Source organism: Corapipo altera, unplaced genomic scaffold (assembly GCF_003945725.1).
Source record: "Corapipo altera isolate COAL_440 unplaced genomic scaffold, ASM394572v1 2, whole genome shotgun sequence".
NCBI classification, from domain to species: Eukaryota; Metazoa; Chordata; class Aves; order Passeriformes; family Pipridae; genus Corapipo; species Corapipo altera.
The window spans coordinates 2,435,238-2,453,116 of record NW_020884890.1 but is presented as its reverse complement, the minus strand read 5'-3'; the positions used below and the strand labels follow the sequence as shown (position 1 = coordinate 2,453,116).

Sequence of the window (17,879 nt, the reverse complement as noted above, 5' to 3'; positions counted from 1 at the left end):
GCGGCGGCACCTGCGGGGCGGCCGCGGGGCGGCCACCGGCGAGCGGCGGCCGAGGGCGCGGAGCGGCGAGCGGATACTCCGCGCAGCCCGCCCGGCGTGCCCGCGGGCATGGAGCAGGACAAGTACCTGCCCCAGCTGATGGCCGAGAAGGACAGCCTGGATCCCTGCTTTGTTCATGCCATGCGCCTCCTGGAAGACGGTGAGGCTCCGCGCCGCGCTCCCCCAGCCGGGACGCTCCTCTGGCTCCGGGCGCCGCGGGGCGAACTGGGCTCTGCGGGCGGGCGGCGGCGGCGCAGCCCGAGCCGCCCGCGGAGGGACCCGGCCGCGCGTGGGCGAGGGGCAGCGGAGGACGGGGAGCTCGGAGCCGCCCCGGACCCCGCGCCCAGGGACCGTCCGGCGGAGCTCCGGCGGCGGCGGCGGCCCCGTCTGACCCGCTCCCCTCCCGCCCCGCCGCCGGGGCTCGCTCGCCGTGCGGCGGGTCTGCCGCGGCCGGTTCGCCTGTGCGGGAAGCGCTCCCCCGGCGCCCGGGTTCGCTTGCACAAAGACAGATGCTGGCGTCTCATTAAACTCGTTATGTCCTGTTTTCCGTGCTGAAGTAATAAGGTTTATATGGTAATACTGTTATGCTGTTAATGCATCGCTGTTTTAGTTGACTGCGCGATGTCAGGCGTTGATTGGATGTGGCTTATCAATTTCACGATACTGTTTCATCCAGGGCGTGATGATTTTTCTCTGGGTTCCGTATGGTGATCAGAATATGCTGGTCGTAATATTTTGTTATTCAGTGTAATTCGCTCAGCTTTCCTTGCTTTAGTTGGCCTAATTCAGCTGGAGGTTCTTCAAAAAGTTTATCATTTAGTCTTTTAATAACTACTCAGTACAGTGATTGAGTGCAGGCCTTGTGGTACAGAATTTCAACTTTTGCAGAAGTGTAATTCAGTAAGTTCCCTTTATGCATGTTTTTCTTCTGAGCTTCATAATAGTTATTTTTAAAATCCCTGTTAAACTTGTAACCGAATGTTGAAAAGAAGTAGTGAAGAATGATGCATAAAGCAACCTATCAAGCTCTTAAATGAGACTAAGGCAAAGAAATGTGTGGTCGGGCTCTTAAAAGAGTCACACATTGAAACAAACTCACATTCAGAGGCAGTAAATAATTTCCCAAGTTCTGTTATGATTTAAGGAAAATCATAACTGATTCAAACTTACTGTGCTAGCAGTAAGTGTCTTTCTCTGTCAGCAGTTTTTATATTGTCTTTCCTTAATGTATGTTCTATTGATTCTGAATGAAGATACTGAGTCCAGGTTTTGTTAGAGTGCCCCTGTTTGATAGCTTGGAAATTCAGTGTGAATACTGATACATTTTAGTACCCTTTCGTCATAGCTGCCTTGCTGCTGAAGAGGCAGCCATGCTGCTTTTTACAGTTGTTTTTCTAATAATAATACGGTAAACAAAGTCCTTATTTCTTAGAGGAATGTATTTTTTGCACCTTGCAGTTCGATCTTTTCCCAGAGGGGGGAAGTATCCACTGAGAGTGTGCATGTGTGCCTGGGAAAGGAGGAAAATGCAGGAAGGACAAAACCGAAAGCATGACAAGTAAAGTACAAAAAGGAGAATAAAATAGCTGTTTTAGGTGTCAAGTTCATGCGGAAATTGTATTTTGGGCAAATGTGCGATTGAATAAATTAACAGTTTTCTCATTCCTTCTTACCATAACTAGGACTATGTATATTTAATTGGATTTTTTTAAAAGATGAAGGTGAGTTGCCTGAGAGAATGCTAATGTCAGATTCACGCCAGGTACCTGGCATTATCCTTCAAAACACCATCTGTCAAGCTTTCTAGAGATTTATTTTAGAGTCTAACATACGATGACTGTTTGAACACTCAGCAAGGTAAGAGTGTAACTACTTAAGGAAACAAGACTTAATGCACTGGTTGCTGCTGGGTGTAAATAGAAGAGAAGTGTGTAGAATAGGCAGAATTTTTATTTGGGTGCCAGAAGAACGTGGGATCGTGGTGCAAGGATGTCTGTAATAGTGGATATCTAGGTTATATCCATGATGAAACAATGTTTCCACACTCTGGATTTCTGTTATTTAGAATGTGATGTGTGCGATCAGCTACATCCACAACAATAGCAGCCAGGTGTTATTTTTATGGTGTCCTAAGCTTTTTTGATTGCCAGTACATTTTGTATAAAATGCGTAAGTGTAGATATGAAGATTTTTGCTTCAGAGTCCAGAGCCTCAAGCTTTCACTCTGAAAGTGCTGTGTTGTTTTATGTCGGTTGCTAGAACCTGAGGTTGAGGAGAGACATGCTGCTGTGTGAAACTGCAGAAGGACACACAAATGATAAGCATTCCAGAAAAATGGTTTTGATTTGCCACAGTGGATTTACTTGTAAAGGTAAAAAACTCCCTCCCCGCCTTTTTTCCCCAATAATTTTTTTGTTTGTTTGATTTTGGTTTTTTGATTTGGGCTTTTTTGTTTGTGCTTACTTAACCTATATTAAAACCCAGAAATTACTTATGATTTTAATATGTAGGTGTGTGTCCTGCAGGTTGATGTATGTCAGAGGAATACTTGAATCAGTAGCTATTTACCCCTCACCACTGAGGGATGAATAGAAGTCATCCTTAAGGACTGATTTATTTTAGTCCTTACCTGGGTGTGGTAAAACCCACCGAAAAGGGACATTTACTGTGGTACAGAATTTGCATACTTAGCAAACAACACAAAGAAAGGTGGGGAAAAAGGTACTACTGCTGCTTAAATACAAAAAACGAAGGCATAAAACAATTTCTTGAAAAATCACTGAGGGAATCTGTGGTGGAATCTGACTGTGAACCCTGTCTCCAAATGACTAATCGAGTGCCTTAATCAGAAGATATTTTATTTCCCCCGGGTCATTATCTGTTTCATATAGAAGTAGATCCTACATGATTATTGCACTATTGGAAAAGTCGGTTAAAGTCATCTATTAGAAGAACTTGTGAATTGTGAGTGGTTGGTGATATTTGCCTCAGTCTATATAAGTTTTTTCAAACTTTAGCAAAATGAACATGCTTATTCTGATAATATAGTCCAGTCAGTAAGGACAACAAAAGACCTCTTTAGTTGAACTCTAAATAATAGACAAGTCTCCATTTGTTGGAAAGGGCTTTTCTCTATCAAGTGAACTATTTTGGATACCAAAGGGTTATAAGACGTGGAAAAGTCCCAATGTCTCATTGAAAGTTTTAAATTATTTTATTGTAAATTGATTACCAGTAGTTATTTTCTTAGGTAAGATTGTACTGTTTCTAGTCAGGAGTTATCCTGATGCTTGGTCAGGATAATATCAGTTATCCTGATGCTTGGTCTTCTAATAGAAAATATTAGAAGTGAAGAGCGTGTTCTTGAGCAGTGCCTTTTGTACCCAACTTGTGCTTATACCGCGGCACACTCTAGAGCTCCAGGGAGAACTGCAGGTGCCTCTGTTCTGGTGCTGCTCCCTGCTTCTGTCTGTTACTTTCTCACGTATGTAAATATTTATTGTTTTGTGTAAGATGTCTGTGATTATGAATATAAAAATAAGTATGTGACTGTAGCTGTGAAGGTGTGGATGACATAGAAAGCTGCAATGAACTGGAACTGTTCGGTAGTTCAAAATTTGGTTTATATCAGCATTATATTTAATAAGCTGAAGTGCCAGGTAATTGTCTATATACTTTTGTTTACAAGCAAATTATATATGTATGTGTTTATTTATATTTGTGTGGCTTTGGAATATCTTGTATTATTAAAACCAACTAAGTGTTTTTAATATAAACGTAAAGGAAAAAGACCTGTTGGAAAGAGCTGACCAAAGTAAGAGCATCTCTCCCCATGGAAATATGAGCATTACTTGGGTAATGAGGTAGCTAATTTCTCTCTATAATGATAGTACAATTGACCTCAGAATTTCAACTGGCATTCTGAAGGCATTGAGAATTGGGCCTTTAATTTTAATCTTGAGTTAAGTCTAGATTATTCCACATGGCATAGAATGAGTTTGTTAAACCTCCAAGTTGTGTAAATTAGACTCATATAGCTCAGCATCATAAAGCTCCTTGTAGGACGGGACATAATTATTCAAAAGATTAGCCTTTGCACTCAGTGAGCGTTAGTACAGGCTTTCATGCAAACCTGCAATAGTTGTTCCAACTAGTATAAAACTGTTGATGCAAATTAATTTTGTCTTATATTCAGGATTTCAACTAATATATTGGCTTTGTGTGGGTTTTGGATTTCTTTAGACTATTGGAGACTCATTTGCTTTTCATATAGGAAGGCAGATTTAGTTCATGCGTGTGTTTCTGTTAAAAACTTGGGATAATAATAAGGTTGCTGTATGAAAATTATTTGTCTTGGAAATATAGTATATGGTAATCATATCCTTACCCCTAAATGTGAAAGGCTGTTGTTCAAGCCTATGACCTGCTAAAATCAGACCTCTGATACTTTTTAATTTTTATCAAATTTTTCATTGAAAACTACTTGTGAAGATATACTTACAAATTTATTAATTTACTTGTCTAAACAAGCCTTTGGATTAAAATAAGATTAATGTGAAATGTTTATGTAAGTACAGACATTAATATTAATCTATGAACGGTCCCTTTTCTGCTTATTGTTTCTTTTTTCCCTGATGTTTACATCAGGTGAGACGAAATCTGTGTTCATAAAATAGTTGCTATTAATCATAGTTTGCTTTGCTGTCTCAAGAAATGCAGTGTAAATAACTGGTAGATTGACTCAGAAAACACTATAATATTCAGAGTGTGTATTTTGGATATCTTAATTTCATTAGAAACTAGATTTATATATTGATCAGTTGGAGCCTTTTCAATAAAAAGTGCAAACTCTAGATGAATACAAGGTACTTATGATTTCTATAAAGTAGTGATGTGCTAGCAGTTCCAGACTTGGTTCAAAGCTCAGTACAGTTAATGGGAATCTTTCTGTTGCCATTAGTGGGCTATCAGGCAGTCATTGTAATACAAATACGATATATTGACTGATATAGCCAATAGACTTGTAATCATGAAAACTGATAGAATATACTGCAGGTGTTAGAACTGACTGCATTTTGCTTTTTATATTTTTTTTAAAGATGATTTTTTTTTGTCATGATATGACAACATATTATGTGTTCGTAGCTCGAGGAAGTGCTTTTGTCTTGCAGAATGTAATGCAGATAAATCCCAAGTGATAACTGGATTTAAGGAAAGCAAAAATATTAGAATGAGTGTAACAAAGCAACCATTGTGTTTATATTGACCCCAACTTTTTAGTCATAAAACGCAGGCTTGGTTAAGAGGAGAGAAATAACAAATGATAGATGTGATTTAAAAAAATAAAAATAATAAAATTGCCTTTCAGACATCTGAAGTAGCTTGGGATCTAAGATCTGTGATCTTAGAAAACATATACTTTGAAAAACAGTAAATTGTTTTTCAAAGAGATAGCAGTATAAGTGCAGTAAGTGAAGGTTAGATTCTGATACCCTTGTCTAAAAAAAAAAGGTGCTTCGTTCTTTAAATAGTGCTTGAATCAATGGAGCTGGTTAAGGTGCAATTCAGTGCAAATAGCAGAATTTAGTACCAACTCTTTAAGGGAAGGTCAGAGACATTTGCTGAGGCTTATCTGGATGGCCAGAGGCTCATCAACAAAGTGTGCTGTTTTCTGGCAACATGAATGTTTTCCTTGGAAGGAGAAGAAAATTTTTGGTTTGTCTTGGGAATTCTTTTAGTAAATTTATGTCATATAAAGTCTCCTTGGTGTATTCATTCAGGGAGCACCTGCTGTAACTGTCCATCTCTCTTCCTTCGTGCTTCTAAGTAGATATTTTTAAACTCAAGAATTTTTAAAATTGATAATATTTGCAGTCAGTACCAGGAAAAGGCAGGGTACCTGGACAACTGAGTAGAAAATTCCAGACAACTGTTAACTTCCCAAGCACTGATCACCTGTGTAATGTGTAGAAAAGAGTGGCCATTCCTAGCCAGGAGGTGGCATGATTGGGCTCCACATGCCAAAATAGAGCTTTATATCCGGACACCTTCTGGGAAAGGGCTTGTCTGACCCAACAGATATATCAAATTCATGTTCATTGGATGCATACTTTTCTCCTGTAGGCAGTATGCAGAAAATATATACTGACAGGCAGATTTGCTGGAGCATGCTGGGCTATTTAGTAGTCTTTAAAATCTGATAGGATCAGTAGCTACCAGTGCATGAGTCTCTTAATAAAGGCTGAACATCTGCCTAACCTACCAAAGCAGTGTCATGAGAGTGAAACAGTTCCTTCACGACATGTGAGGATATGGGTTTCAAGCTCAAAGTGCAAGATGTGTTGGGTCTTATTTTAGAAGGCATAAATGTAGCTGCTGTTTGGTAGTTCCTCTCACAAGTTTTATTAAAATAGGAATACATCACGCCTCTCTGTGCCTTGCAGCTGTACCGTAGGTTAAACATTCTGCTTATATGAAGCAGTTGTTTTTTTGATCGGCAGGGTTGCTGCAGTTATGTGGCACTTCAGGGTAAGAGTGCCTTTTCAAAAACAAGCAGTTTTTAACTGTTTGGATTTAAATCTCTTCTCTCCAACAGAGTGCTGAATGTGAAGGAAAAGTCAGTGTCCTCAGAAGCTGATCTCAGAATATATATTGTTCTTTAAAATATTTTAAGAATAAGAAATAGGAAAAGTGTTTTCATCAAGAATTTGAGGTGTAAAGAAAGCAAACATGCTAGAAAAAAGCAAAAGCTGTTTTGCAGATGGTTCCTGCTAAGCAGGGTGAAGGTATGCATTCATCTTTTGTTCACCTTGCCTTTTTTGGTCTTTGGATGGGCATCAGTGCGCTGTATCAGAATAAGCAAGGAAGCAGACAATTTTTTAAATGAAGTGTGTAAAGTACAGAACGTTACTGATGCTGCAGTTTAGTCTTTGGTGTATAAACAAATAAGGACTGTGCAGTCTGACCAGAGAAATGGAAAACCTTAATACTTGTGTAAAGATCTGAGGTGCGTAGAACATGGAGTTTTGACTTGTTTCTTTCCTGTACTATATACCTGCAATGAATACATTCTAAAACTCCCATCTGTAAGATATAGACTAATGTTGAATTTCATTCTAATATTTGAGATCTCTAAGTAAAAAGAGCTTCATAAGAATGCATATTATTATTATTATTATTATATTATTTTTAAATTTGCAGGCAAAAATAATCCTGGTTATTACAGTCCTCTGTAAATCCTGTCACATTTTAATTAGAATCCTGCTGGAAATGAGTACAGCTATTTCTTTATCCTAAAAAGGGCCGGAACTAATAAAAACTATGAAGAAGAATTATCTACGACTTTCAGCAGATTAAAAACCTCCAAACCCCTCCTGCAATAACTTATACCTGTTCCTGATTTCACAACTTTTGTTGTTGGAAGGGAATTTTTTAGTTTGAATACTGAAAAAAATATCAAGTGAAACTTATAATAATGCTAATATGGTAGTATTGAAGATCATCCACATTTAATTAAGATGATACAAAGTTTTGATGGTCATCAGCCACATAAATGGTTACATATATCATATGTGATATAACCAAAGACATCTTAAAAACTTCAAATGCTCTACTTGCACTGGGCATTCCTGTTTGTTGTTCTTGGGTTAGCATGATGCAAAGACTGAAAGGGACAGGACAGGTCACTGCTGTTTTAGAATTTCTCTGCACCTGCTGAAGTGTTCATCAAATACTCTAACATCTAATTCTTATTGTAGGGGTTACACTGAAAGATGTAAACTTCAAAAGCTTTTGATTCATGAAGTACTTTGAATTCTGGCAATTGATGTGACTTGGAAGAAGTAATACTTCATGCTAGTCTGTAAAAGTTTTATTAAAATCTGCATTCCTCCTTTTAACTCTCTTTTGGATCTGCAAAAGAAATTCTACTTGTTTTATGGTAAAAACAGTTTAGATGTGCTAACTGGTGAAGACAGGTTTGTCTTCAGCAAAAGCAAGGGTAGGGATCAGGGATCAGGGCCCCTGGCTCATAAACAGTCAACTTCCAAAGACCAACACTGCAAATTGAGGAAAAATGGTTTTCCTAAGACGTGTGAGCACTGGAAAAAGAAAACGGATCCCCATTTGGCATATTCCCCAAGTTTAATGTTCCCTAGGATTCAAATGTGTGTTTCAAAGCTCTCTTTCCAAAGCTTGAAGTTAGAGAACTTGCCATGAAATCAGGGACTTGGTATGTGTTAAAATAGCTTTTTGGTATTGAAAATTTGAGTTAACTTATCTCTCAAGTGTAAATTTTATTCTTCGTATTTCTGGTAATGTAGGCTCATATTCTAAGCAAACTTGTTTCTTGCATTTTGTCTTTTTTGAGATTCCGAAAAGAACTTTTTGGTGTTGTCTGGGTGAGCTCTAGCTGGGAAAAGAGTGAAACTTTGTTCTTCCTAAATACGTAGGACTATGCTGATTTGCTGCAGCTATGAAGCTGGCTCCCTGACTCTGCTGTTTCTAGCTAAAACTGATTTTTCTCCAGTTCTGCTGAAAGCACCAAACTTCAGTGACTTGCTGTGTCTTCTGTTTATGTTTGCAGAGTAAGTGAAAAAATGATAAAATGCAGAATTCCAAGAGACGTTTCTCCTCCCTGTCTTCAGATAGCTATTCAGTAGGAAAATGGCAAGTTAATTTTGGTAAATGATGCTTATTATCCTGGTGTTTCCATAGGACTGTAGAGCTGTCTAATAGATTAGCTTTCACACAGATATATATTTCAAATTATTTCACTTGTATGCGAAATAATGGGATTTAACCCATTGTTAAATCTGAAATAACGCCCTCCTCGTACTCATAGATCCAGGTAAATATATGACTTGTATCAGTTTATTGTTATGCTCAAAAGCCATTGGCAGGTAATCCACCACACTCAGTTTTTATATTGCATGGATTCTTTTTCCTGATCCTACACACTCCTATTTAACAAGATCATTCTATCTTTGTAAATATACTATTGCAGAATGCCCTGTAATTTATTCTATTTGATTTGTTATAGATCTTCCAGATGCTGTTGCTGCTGTTACTGTAGTGGTTGTTCTTTGCTTGCTTCAAATGTTTTAGTGTAAACACCAACAGATCAGGGTGTGCAAAAGCCCCTGTAAAGGATGGTTTACTCGTCAGTGGAAAAGCAAAGGGATCCTAGGTCAGCAGGGCAAGTGGGAAAATGGGTGCTCATGTTACCTATTTCATTACACTTCTTTTTCCAGAAGATTAAACTGCGAGGTAACCTGGATATACAATAGTTTATGCTGAGTTGTGCATGACAAAAAAGTGTTCATACAGTACTAGCTTGGTAGAACACACAAACCATCTATTCAGCATGAAAATACTCTTGCTGATCCAAAGTATATGAATAATCTGAAATAATATGTCAGATGCAAGGGATAAGGGAGGACTAAGTTTTTTGCTTGAAATATTTTGGTGCAATGCTTTTTTGTAATAAGGAATGTTTGTACTGTCAGCTATCCAAGTGCTTCTTGTGGTGGAAGTAGAAGGAGATGTCTTCATCAGAAAGTGGAAATGGAACAGCTTTTCTTTAGACACAAGCAGGAACTTAATGGGATTCTGCATCCATCCAAACACTAAAATGTTCTGATTTGGAGATAAATAGAAAATAATTAGAAGCTAATACCAACTTTTGGCTGGAACTTTCTGGTTCTTGAGAATTCAACTCTGTCCCTTTTCACAACCTTTAAAATTTTTTTGTTTCTTTTTTAAATAATGGAAAAGTAGGATGGAGAAATGGAAGAGTGAGGAAAAGGGAAAAGGGAGGAAAGGTGGAAAAAGGACAAAAAATAAGGGGAAGATTGTAAAGGAAGTAGAAAAGGGAGTAGTGGTACACAAAAGGGTATAGAGAAGAAGATGAGATAATTAAGTGAAGAAAATATCAATTTAACAGGTGAAAAAGATTATGTTATTTTAACTCTGAGAAACTGATGAAAGCACAAAATATTGAACATTTAATAAGGACTTCTGGAAGCTTTTAGTTAAATTTTATTCAATTAGAATGGATAGATAAAAGTCGCGGCTAGTAAGCATTTGGAAATGCTGTTTGGTCATTTAAGAAAAATTAAAATGAAATTCAACTCTTTCTGAAAACCTTCTGTTAAGAATGACATAATTTTGAAACTGTTGTATTTCATGTGTTCAGAGATACACTATACATATCTGCCATACATATATATGTAATAAATTATGCAATAATTAAACACAACAATCTGTTTTGCAGAGATTCTCCCAATTTTATACTGAACAGCATCTGAGATATTCCCTGCCCTTGAGATATTTGCAGTCCTTTTGGAATATTATAGTTAGCCAGTTAACAGTTTAATTATGCTTTTTATTTTAAATATTGTAAGATTGAACAGACTGACATTTTAGAGTTTCCTTCTTTCTTTACATAATAGAGCCTGCAAACTTTGCAATGTACTAGTGGTAGGAACTGTGAACTTAGGTTTTGATTTATATCAGGTAGAATTACTTCAGGATAGATTCACCAGTTTGACTTAACTGAAATATTGACTACATCTAGCATTCCGAGTCAGATTGTGGTGTTTGGTCACTTTTCTTTCCTTATATAAATGTAATATCCTTGGAGTAGTTTCCTGAATTAGTTTCTGGTAGTGTCAGTTTTCAAATTTTTGTTAAAATTGCTGACAGTTTCTTCATGATTTGTACCATTCCTTAACAGTGAATCAGAATAAAACTGCAGAACCTTTTTAAGATGCATACTTTAAGATTATTTTTTCACTTTTTTAAAGTTGGAGTTACTGACTATTTGAGATCCATCTTAAGCCATACTTCCCTATATGTGACTTAAACAAAAGCACTGAACTATGGATTACAGAACATCTTACGTCAGAGACATCAGATTAATAAACTAATAAAATTGATATGCAGGACTGTATTATGCATCATATCTTCTCATTAGGTTGTTTTAGGAAAGAGAGAACAATCATCTAGAAAAAAACTCCAATCATAAAGTCTTACAGCTTAAGGTTGATTTTTGCTTAACTCTGTTTTTCCTCAAATTCTGAGGAATTGTAACTGCCAGATCTTTCCAGACTGATTTATGGTCACTTTTAGCTCAGATGAGAACACCATCTAGTTTGATATTTGTCTCTCCTATTGAATTCTGTTTACATATAGTAACACTTTGTTTTCATTACGCCCAAAATACAGAAGCTGTTGGCTCTTAAACTGTTGCAGATGGGCTGTTTCAGTACTCTCCAATATGTCATGAGGCCATTTTGGTCATGTTTATTCTAGAATACTTAGAAAATGGAAATTTCTCATTACTCTGTTTTTAGAGTTGCTTATTTTGTACTTTGGACAGGAGTAGTCATCATTGGCTGCTTCAGATATCTGGATGAGGTGAGATTTTGTTACACTGTTCACTATCCCAAGGCAACTTGGTACCTTTCCATTTGTCTTGTAGGGCACACGGTTTAGTTACTTTCTCTTTCTTACAGTGATCTCTGTTCAATTTACTGTGTTAATTTTTCTGCAGAACATCCTGCATTTGTTTCTTGAGTCTTAAACCAGCTCTCCAACTCTTTCCAGGAATGTTCCAAATCCTTGGGGTTTTGTGTATTTTATCTAAAGGGGAGTTCCATGATCTTTAACTTTCAAACTCCTCCAGTGTGAGGTTTGGCTTCTTTATAGAGCACCTTCTTGTAGCTAGAATCCCAAGTTAGGATTTGTTCATGTACCAAATTCAAGCTGTTTCACTGAAACCTTATATTAAGGTTTCAAGCAGTTGTTTGTTTTTTGTTTTTTTTTTCTTCTGAGTATCTTTCCCTAGATTTGAATTTCAGTTTCTCTCTTACCCTATGATGGTTAGTCCTCATACTTTTGAAAAAAGTGTTCTTTATCCTTAGGAAATGTTCACCTTGCTCTACATTGTCAATCTTCTTTTAAGCACAGTAGAAAAATATAACAGGAATTTAGAAATTAGAAGCTTCATGTTTTCTTTCCTTTGTTTGTCTTAAATGAAAACTATTAAAAATGTCAGGAGCTTCTGAAGATGGGTTTTGGGGGCTATTACCTCACTGACATTTTATGGCAAGAAACCTACTTCAAAATTGTTTGATATTCTTCTTGCACTGTAGAAAGCACCGAGTTCTATCAGGGTCTAGGACTGGTGTAATTAAGTATGACAGTATTTAAGAAGATAATAAATGTCAAATAAAAATAATGAGTTCAGATGTTGCTTAGCTCAGAACAGAAGGCACAGACAGGAAAATCTGGAACTTTCTGGTAAAATAAATAGGGAAAAAATTAAACCTTTTCTAAAATATGCCTCTAAAATTCCTGAGGAGGAAAGTCAGTGAAAACCTGGTTGAGTGTCTGTTGTGTCAGATTTGTCAGATGTCACTCCAGTGCAGTAAGGAAGAAGGTTACCACTGGACATTTTAGGTGCATATGTGGAGTTTGTGCATGAAGAAAGCCTATGCCAAAAACTAAGTCCAAACTCCAGAGTTAAATGGCTGATACATGTTAAATTTCTGTCCCAAGTAACTCTTTTCATAGCTAGCAGCATGGGGGGGGGGGAGGGAGGGATTCTGTTCAGGCTGCCCATATGCTGGGAATAAATTTTACAGTACTAAATTTTTAAAGAAAAAAGGTAATGTAGAGTAAAATGCTAAGTTTCAGTCACATCATTAAAAGTGATTTCCTGCTATGCTAAAGCTAGTTTTCTGTTTGAATTTGAATATTTTAACTGTTTTCTGTTTATCACATTGCTGTATTTAATAGAAGTGTTTGGTCTTTTTAAAATCGGAACGACAGTAGGTAAATCTAATCTGTACTTTTTAAGTGGCATATTTTACTTTGCTGGTCCACAATACAGTTTGTCAGGGAAAATAATTGAACCACACTTGAATGTTGTGGATTTTTACTTTGAGAATATTTTGTTACTTTTCTGAGCTCAAACATAAATGTTTCACAGAGGAATATGCCACTGAGTATTGGGATTTGGGTAGAAAATATGTATGGTGTGAATGAGAGGAAATAAAGGAGGTATTTTGGGCAAGTTTTTTCTTTTTGCTACTCGATTGAAAACGACATTTTTTTTTTAATGAACTCCAAAAATACTCCTGATTCTATTGCACAGGTGTCTTCTGGGGTCTCTGCCAACAGGTAGAGACAGAGGACAGCAACATCTAAACCTTTCCCAAAGCTGAACAAATATAGTATTAGTAATGTTATTGTGTCCCTACACTGGAAAATTAAATAATTTTTCTATTATGATTTATCACTTATATATTTTTGCTAAGTAAGACAATACTACGTAGTAAAAGCAAGTTCTCTTAACTCCAAAACTGCTGAGAGTATCTGCATTATACTGCTTCTACCTTCAGCTACAGTTTGTGCATCATGCTGCAAGTGATATTAAAGTGATTTTAGATTTTGAAAACACTGCTGATGCTTTTGAGAAAGCACGCAGGATCACTCTTGAGGAGAAAAGACAACGCAGAAAGAATCGTACCTTGCAGAATATACCTCCTAAGGAATCTTTCTGCTGTGCCTTTTGCAACCGGACGCGTCTGTCTCGTATTGGCCTTTTTAGCCACCAACGCGCCTGTAACAAACACGGGTAGAGCCCTTCCCAAATCTTCGTTCGCGAAACCCAGCCATGAATGAATGAGATTTTGAAAGACTAAAGATTTGGTTTTGAGCTGATCACCTGAAGTTTTAGTTATTTTTTTAACACCAACTTTGTTCATTAATTCATTATTGGGGAATGTAACTTAAACCATTACAAATTTCAGTGTTACCCTGTGTTTGTCCTGGAAGCTTTCAGTCCAGATAGCAGTTCACTATCCATTTCTTTCCACTGACAAAGTGAGTGAATTAAGGTAAAACTGTCTCATAACCATGAAACATCTCTGTTGCCTACAGTATTCCATCGGGTGCTTTTTCATGTGGATGACAAAAGACCCTCATTTGAATGCCTAGTAGTGTAAAGGCCATTATAAGCTCGTGACCTCTGAATTCTAAAACGTCCTCATCTCTCATGATTTAAATGTTTATAGCCTGAGGTGAAGAGACCAGGAAAGGATGTTCGGTCCAGAGGCAAGTCTCAGTACTGCCAAGATAATGATCTTACTGTGAGTAAGAGTTATTCTGAAAGAAAAATGGTACCATTTTACAGCAACAATTTATTGGAGACCTTTAAAAAAATAGTTTTCAGTTGCCAGCTAATCTCAGTTATCATAACATTATTGCTATCACTTTAAGAAAAATACCTGACAACTGCAGGGGGGAAAAAAGTCAAGTCTTTGATATCCATTTGGGTTTGTTCCCAAAGGGATATCTTTCAGCTGTTTTGTACAACTTACAAGCAAACCAGACATTAGAAAACATAGGTATTGATGTTCAGTTCAGAGTTTAAAGTTAACATTTAAGATTGTTCTTATGTGCTTGAATTGAATCATAACTCATGTTTAAGTCTATTGTTTCTGCGTGGAACTCTAGAAATAACCTTATGCTCTTAGTAAATTGAATGAATATCAGATAGTGATGATGCAGCATGTACCTTTTTGAGAAAATTTGAGAAGACGTGTTTGAGGAATAATTAGTGCTAGTGAACAAAAGTTTTCTTTAGAGGTTCAAGTACATCTTTGGTTATTGGTACTGCTTCATTTGAATAACCTGTGTCCACTAACCGTCTTTTCTTTGTGCCATCTCTCTAATGGTTCCTCACTGAATGGTCCTATTGGGTACAAAAGTCCTCTAGTGATTTCTTCCCAGGAAGCCTGTTACGTAAACTGTATAGTGGACAGAGGGGAAAAAGAGTCTTAGTATCTACTACTTACTGTGTATGTACATGTGGAGAATAAGTTACTCAGTCTTTTCCACCTTTTAGTGAGGATCTTGCACCTGAAAGTTCTTAGTTAATATTTACGCATTTTTTATTGTTCTTTTTTGTAATTCTTGTGCTTTTCCTAAAACATGTGATACTGTTGTCTCACTTGGATTACAAGCTCTTGGAGGCAGGTGTGAGGTGCTATGTGAATATAGTAGTACATATGAATATGGTAGTACATATGGTAGTACATATGAATGTTTTTATCACTTGTTGTTTGTCAGGAAACTGGTCACTGCAAAACACAGTTGCCTGTAAATGCCACCAGCAATCTTTGAATTCTATCCTGGAGATGTCTTGTACCCAAATGCTACTATTCATATTCCCTGTTCATTCAAAGTTTCAGTTCAGTTGAGATCTTCCCTGTAGACATATCCATGAACATGTTTTCCATTGCCATCTGTAATAGGTCTGTTTGCTTTGGTAACCTTTGGTCTTTTCCAATTTATTATTGAAACCATAATTTCTATGTATCCTCTCTCAGTTAATATATTTGGAAGTTGTTCTTGATTATCTCTGCAAGTGTACCATCCAATAACCAGTGCATCCTGGTCTGGATAGGAAGGCCTTCATGCCCTCACAACAGAATCTAGACTGTACTGTTCTTTGTATTGCAAAATAATCCAGTCATTCTTAATGTACCTCTTGCAACAATACTGTCATGTTTTTCTAGACATTTCTTTTTTTCTTAATTTACAAGCTGCTTCTGCCCACTTCTGACTTTATTCATATCGTTTGTGCACCCACACATGGTATTTTGACATCAACAAATATCATATACATTGTTGTAAAACATGTATCTTAATCACTCTTTCATCATTCTTCTTGCTTCTATTTTCAGAGATGAGGTAATAATTTTACAACCTTAGAAAATTAAGCAAAGGTACAGTAACAACCTGCATACTTAGCAAATGCACTTTTAAAACCAGCATCCTGGGTTTTTTTCCAGTTAAATAAACACTGATGTATTCAAGTTATTAATTTACAGGGTTGCAGCAAAGAAAACTGATAATGTATTAGGAGGACAGTAGGAAAAGAAGGGAGAATACTGGGCTGGATATTATCAGTTTCTTTTTTAGGAAACAGAAATTTTAGAGCAGAGAAAACCAGCATGTTTCCAAGGCACCAGAGCTTAGCTGAATGAATGCTCTGAAGAGCAAGTAAGTCCATGTGAATTGAATTGTGTGAACAAACACTATTTAAAAAAAATCTACAAAACCTCAAACCCCTTGAGTGGTAGTCAAAGGTGCAGAATGGCAGTAGGGGGGTCGACAGTAATCATTAAACAACTACTACAGGAGGAGACAACGTAAGAGAGATAGGAGACAAGCTAGAGAATTAAGCTTGAAATAATTGAAGTGGAAGCTAGTGTAAGAGTACAAGCATGAAGGAAGTAAGACAGCATATAGCTGAAATAAATTGCAGGAGAAAAAGAGAACAGGTGAGAAAGTTGAAGAATAGGGGAGGAGGGATCCTCATATGGCTCTTTACAGTCAAAAAAAGTCTACAAAAGATAGTAGCAGCAGCAAAGTCTAGGGACAAAAATAGGGTTTCAGTAAGGTCAAGAAGCAGGGGAGTTGTTAATGTGTATTTTAGTGTAATGTGATGGAAGCTGCAAGAGAAAAAATATTTGCATGAATAGCAAGAGAAGTTCTGAAATACATCTTACGATGCTAAGAAAATGCTAACAGTGATATGCAAGAGTGTGCCACGCAAGTGTACGCCTGACATGACTTTTTGCTACTTGACAAAAGTCAGACCTACACTTTTCTTGAAAGTTGTTATTCTGTTGCCATTAAATTCTCTCTATGATAAGTTAAATGATTTAGCTGAAGATCATCGAATATCCTGCATGCGAAGGGATCCACAAGGATCATAGAAGTCCTCCAGGCCCTGCACAGGACCATCCCCAAGAGTCACACCATGTGCCTGAGAGTATTGTCCAAACACATCTTGAACTCTGTCAGGCTTGGTGCTGTGACTGCTTCGCTGGGGAACCTGTTCCAGTGTCCAACCACCTTCTGGGAGATGGTGTCATGTTGGTATATGTTACCTTGTTGGTTGTTACTCGCACCTTAATATTACAGCTTTCTTCAGAAGACAAGATTATTTTTTTTATTAGTGATTTTTTTCCAGTACTTTTATAAGACCTATTTCTGGCACTTTTATCTTGCTACTGCTACTTGCTCTTTCAGTGGGAAAGGACAATTCAGGGAAGGTTTACGGAGGACCCAGGTGGGAATCTTTTAGCACCCGATGGCCTTGTGCATTTCTTTGTCATTGATATGGTATGGCTGCTACACACCTTCATTTGAAGAAAGGCTTTGTCTGTCCCTGGAAATTTTGTGCTTTAACATTAGTTAATATATTTTTATTTTCCCAGACTCTGAAAACATGGTGTTCTCTAACAGTTTAGTTTTGTTTACTAGAATGCTTGTCGTTGATGCTCAAGCAAGGAGCATAATCATGGCCCCGTTATTCTACCTTTAAACAAATGGTGCAGAGCGTACGCAGAAAGGTTGAAGCTGAGTGTATCTTCACGTAAAGACCATGTTTTTCACTTCCTTCTATTTATGTACCTGAAGAACCCTTACAGTTTTTTATATCTCTGTCCAGTTTCAATTTGGGCTGAGCTTTTGCTTTTTAAACTGTGTCTCTGGCAATGGTCTTGTATTTCTTAACAGGTATTCCGCTTTTCTGTCTCTGGTATGCTTCTCTTGGTTTTGAGCAGACTCAGAAGCTCAAAGTTGAGCCAAGGGGGTCTCTTGTTCTACCTGCTTCTCTTACCTTTAAAGGGGATGAAGTGTTTTTGTGCTTCCAGGAGAGTGTTCTGGAAAAGCTCCCAGCTAGCTTCTTTATCCTTCAAGGAAGCTTCCCATGAAGTCCATGCCACAGTGGATACCACTGAGAAGGGTCTGGGTTACAC

The 17,879-nt window shown here is 37.4% G+C and overlaps 1 protein-coding gene across 10 annotated transcripts in view; it reads left to right on the top strand.

The window, feature by feature from the left end:
• The first annotated feature begins 20 nt into the window (after positions 1 to 20).
• The window catches only part of KHDRBS2 (KH RNA binding domain containing, signal transduction associated 2), a 360,034-nt gene continuing 342,175 nt past the window's right edge, over positions 21 to 17,879 (top strand). For all 10 annotated transcript variants that reach the window (XR_003527902.1, XR_003527901.1, XR_003527899.1 and 7 more), the window contains exon 1: positions 21 to 199. Coding sequence is in view for 2 of the 10 variants with exons in the window: in XM_027644902.1 (XP_027500703.1) it covers positions 109 to 199 (91 nt within the window). In the remaining 8 variants the exon portion in view is untranslated. The remainder of the gene's footprint in view (positions 200 to 17,879) is intronic.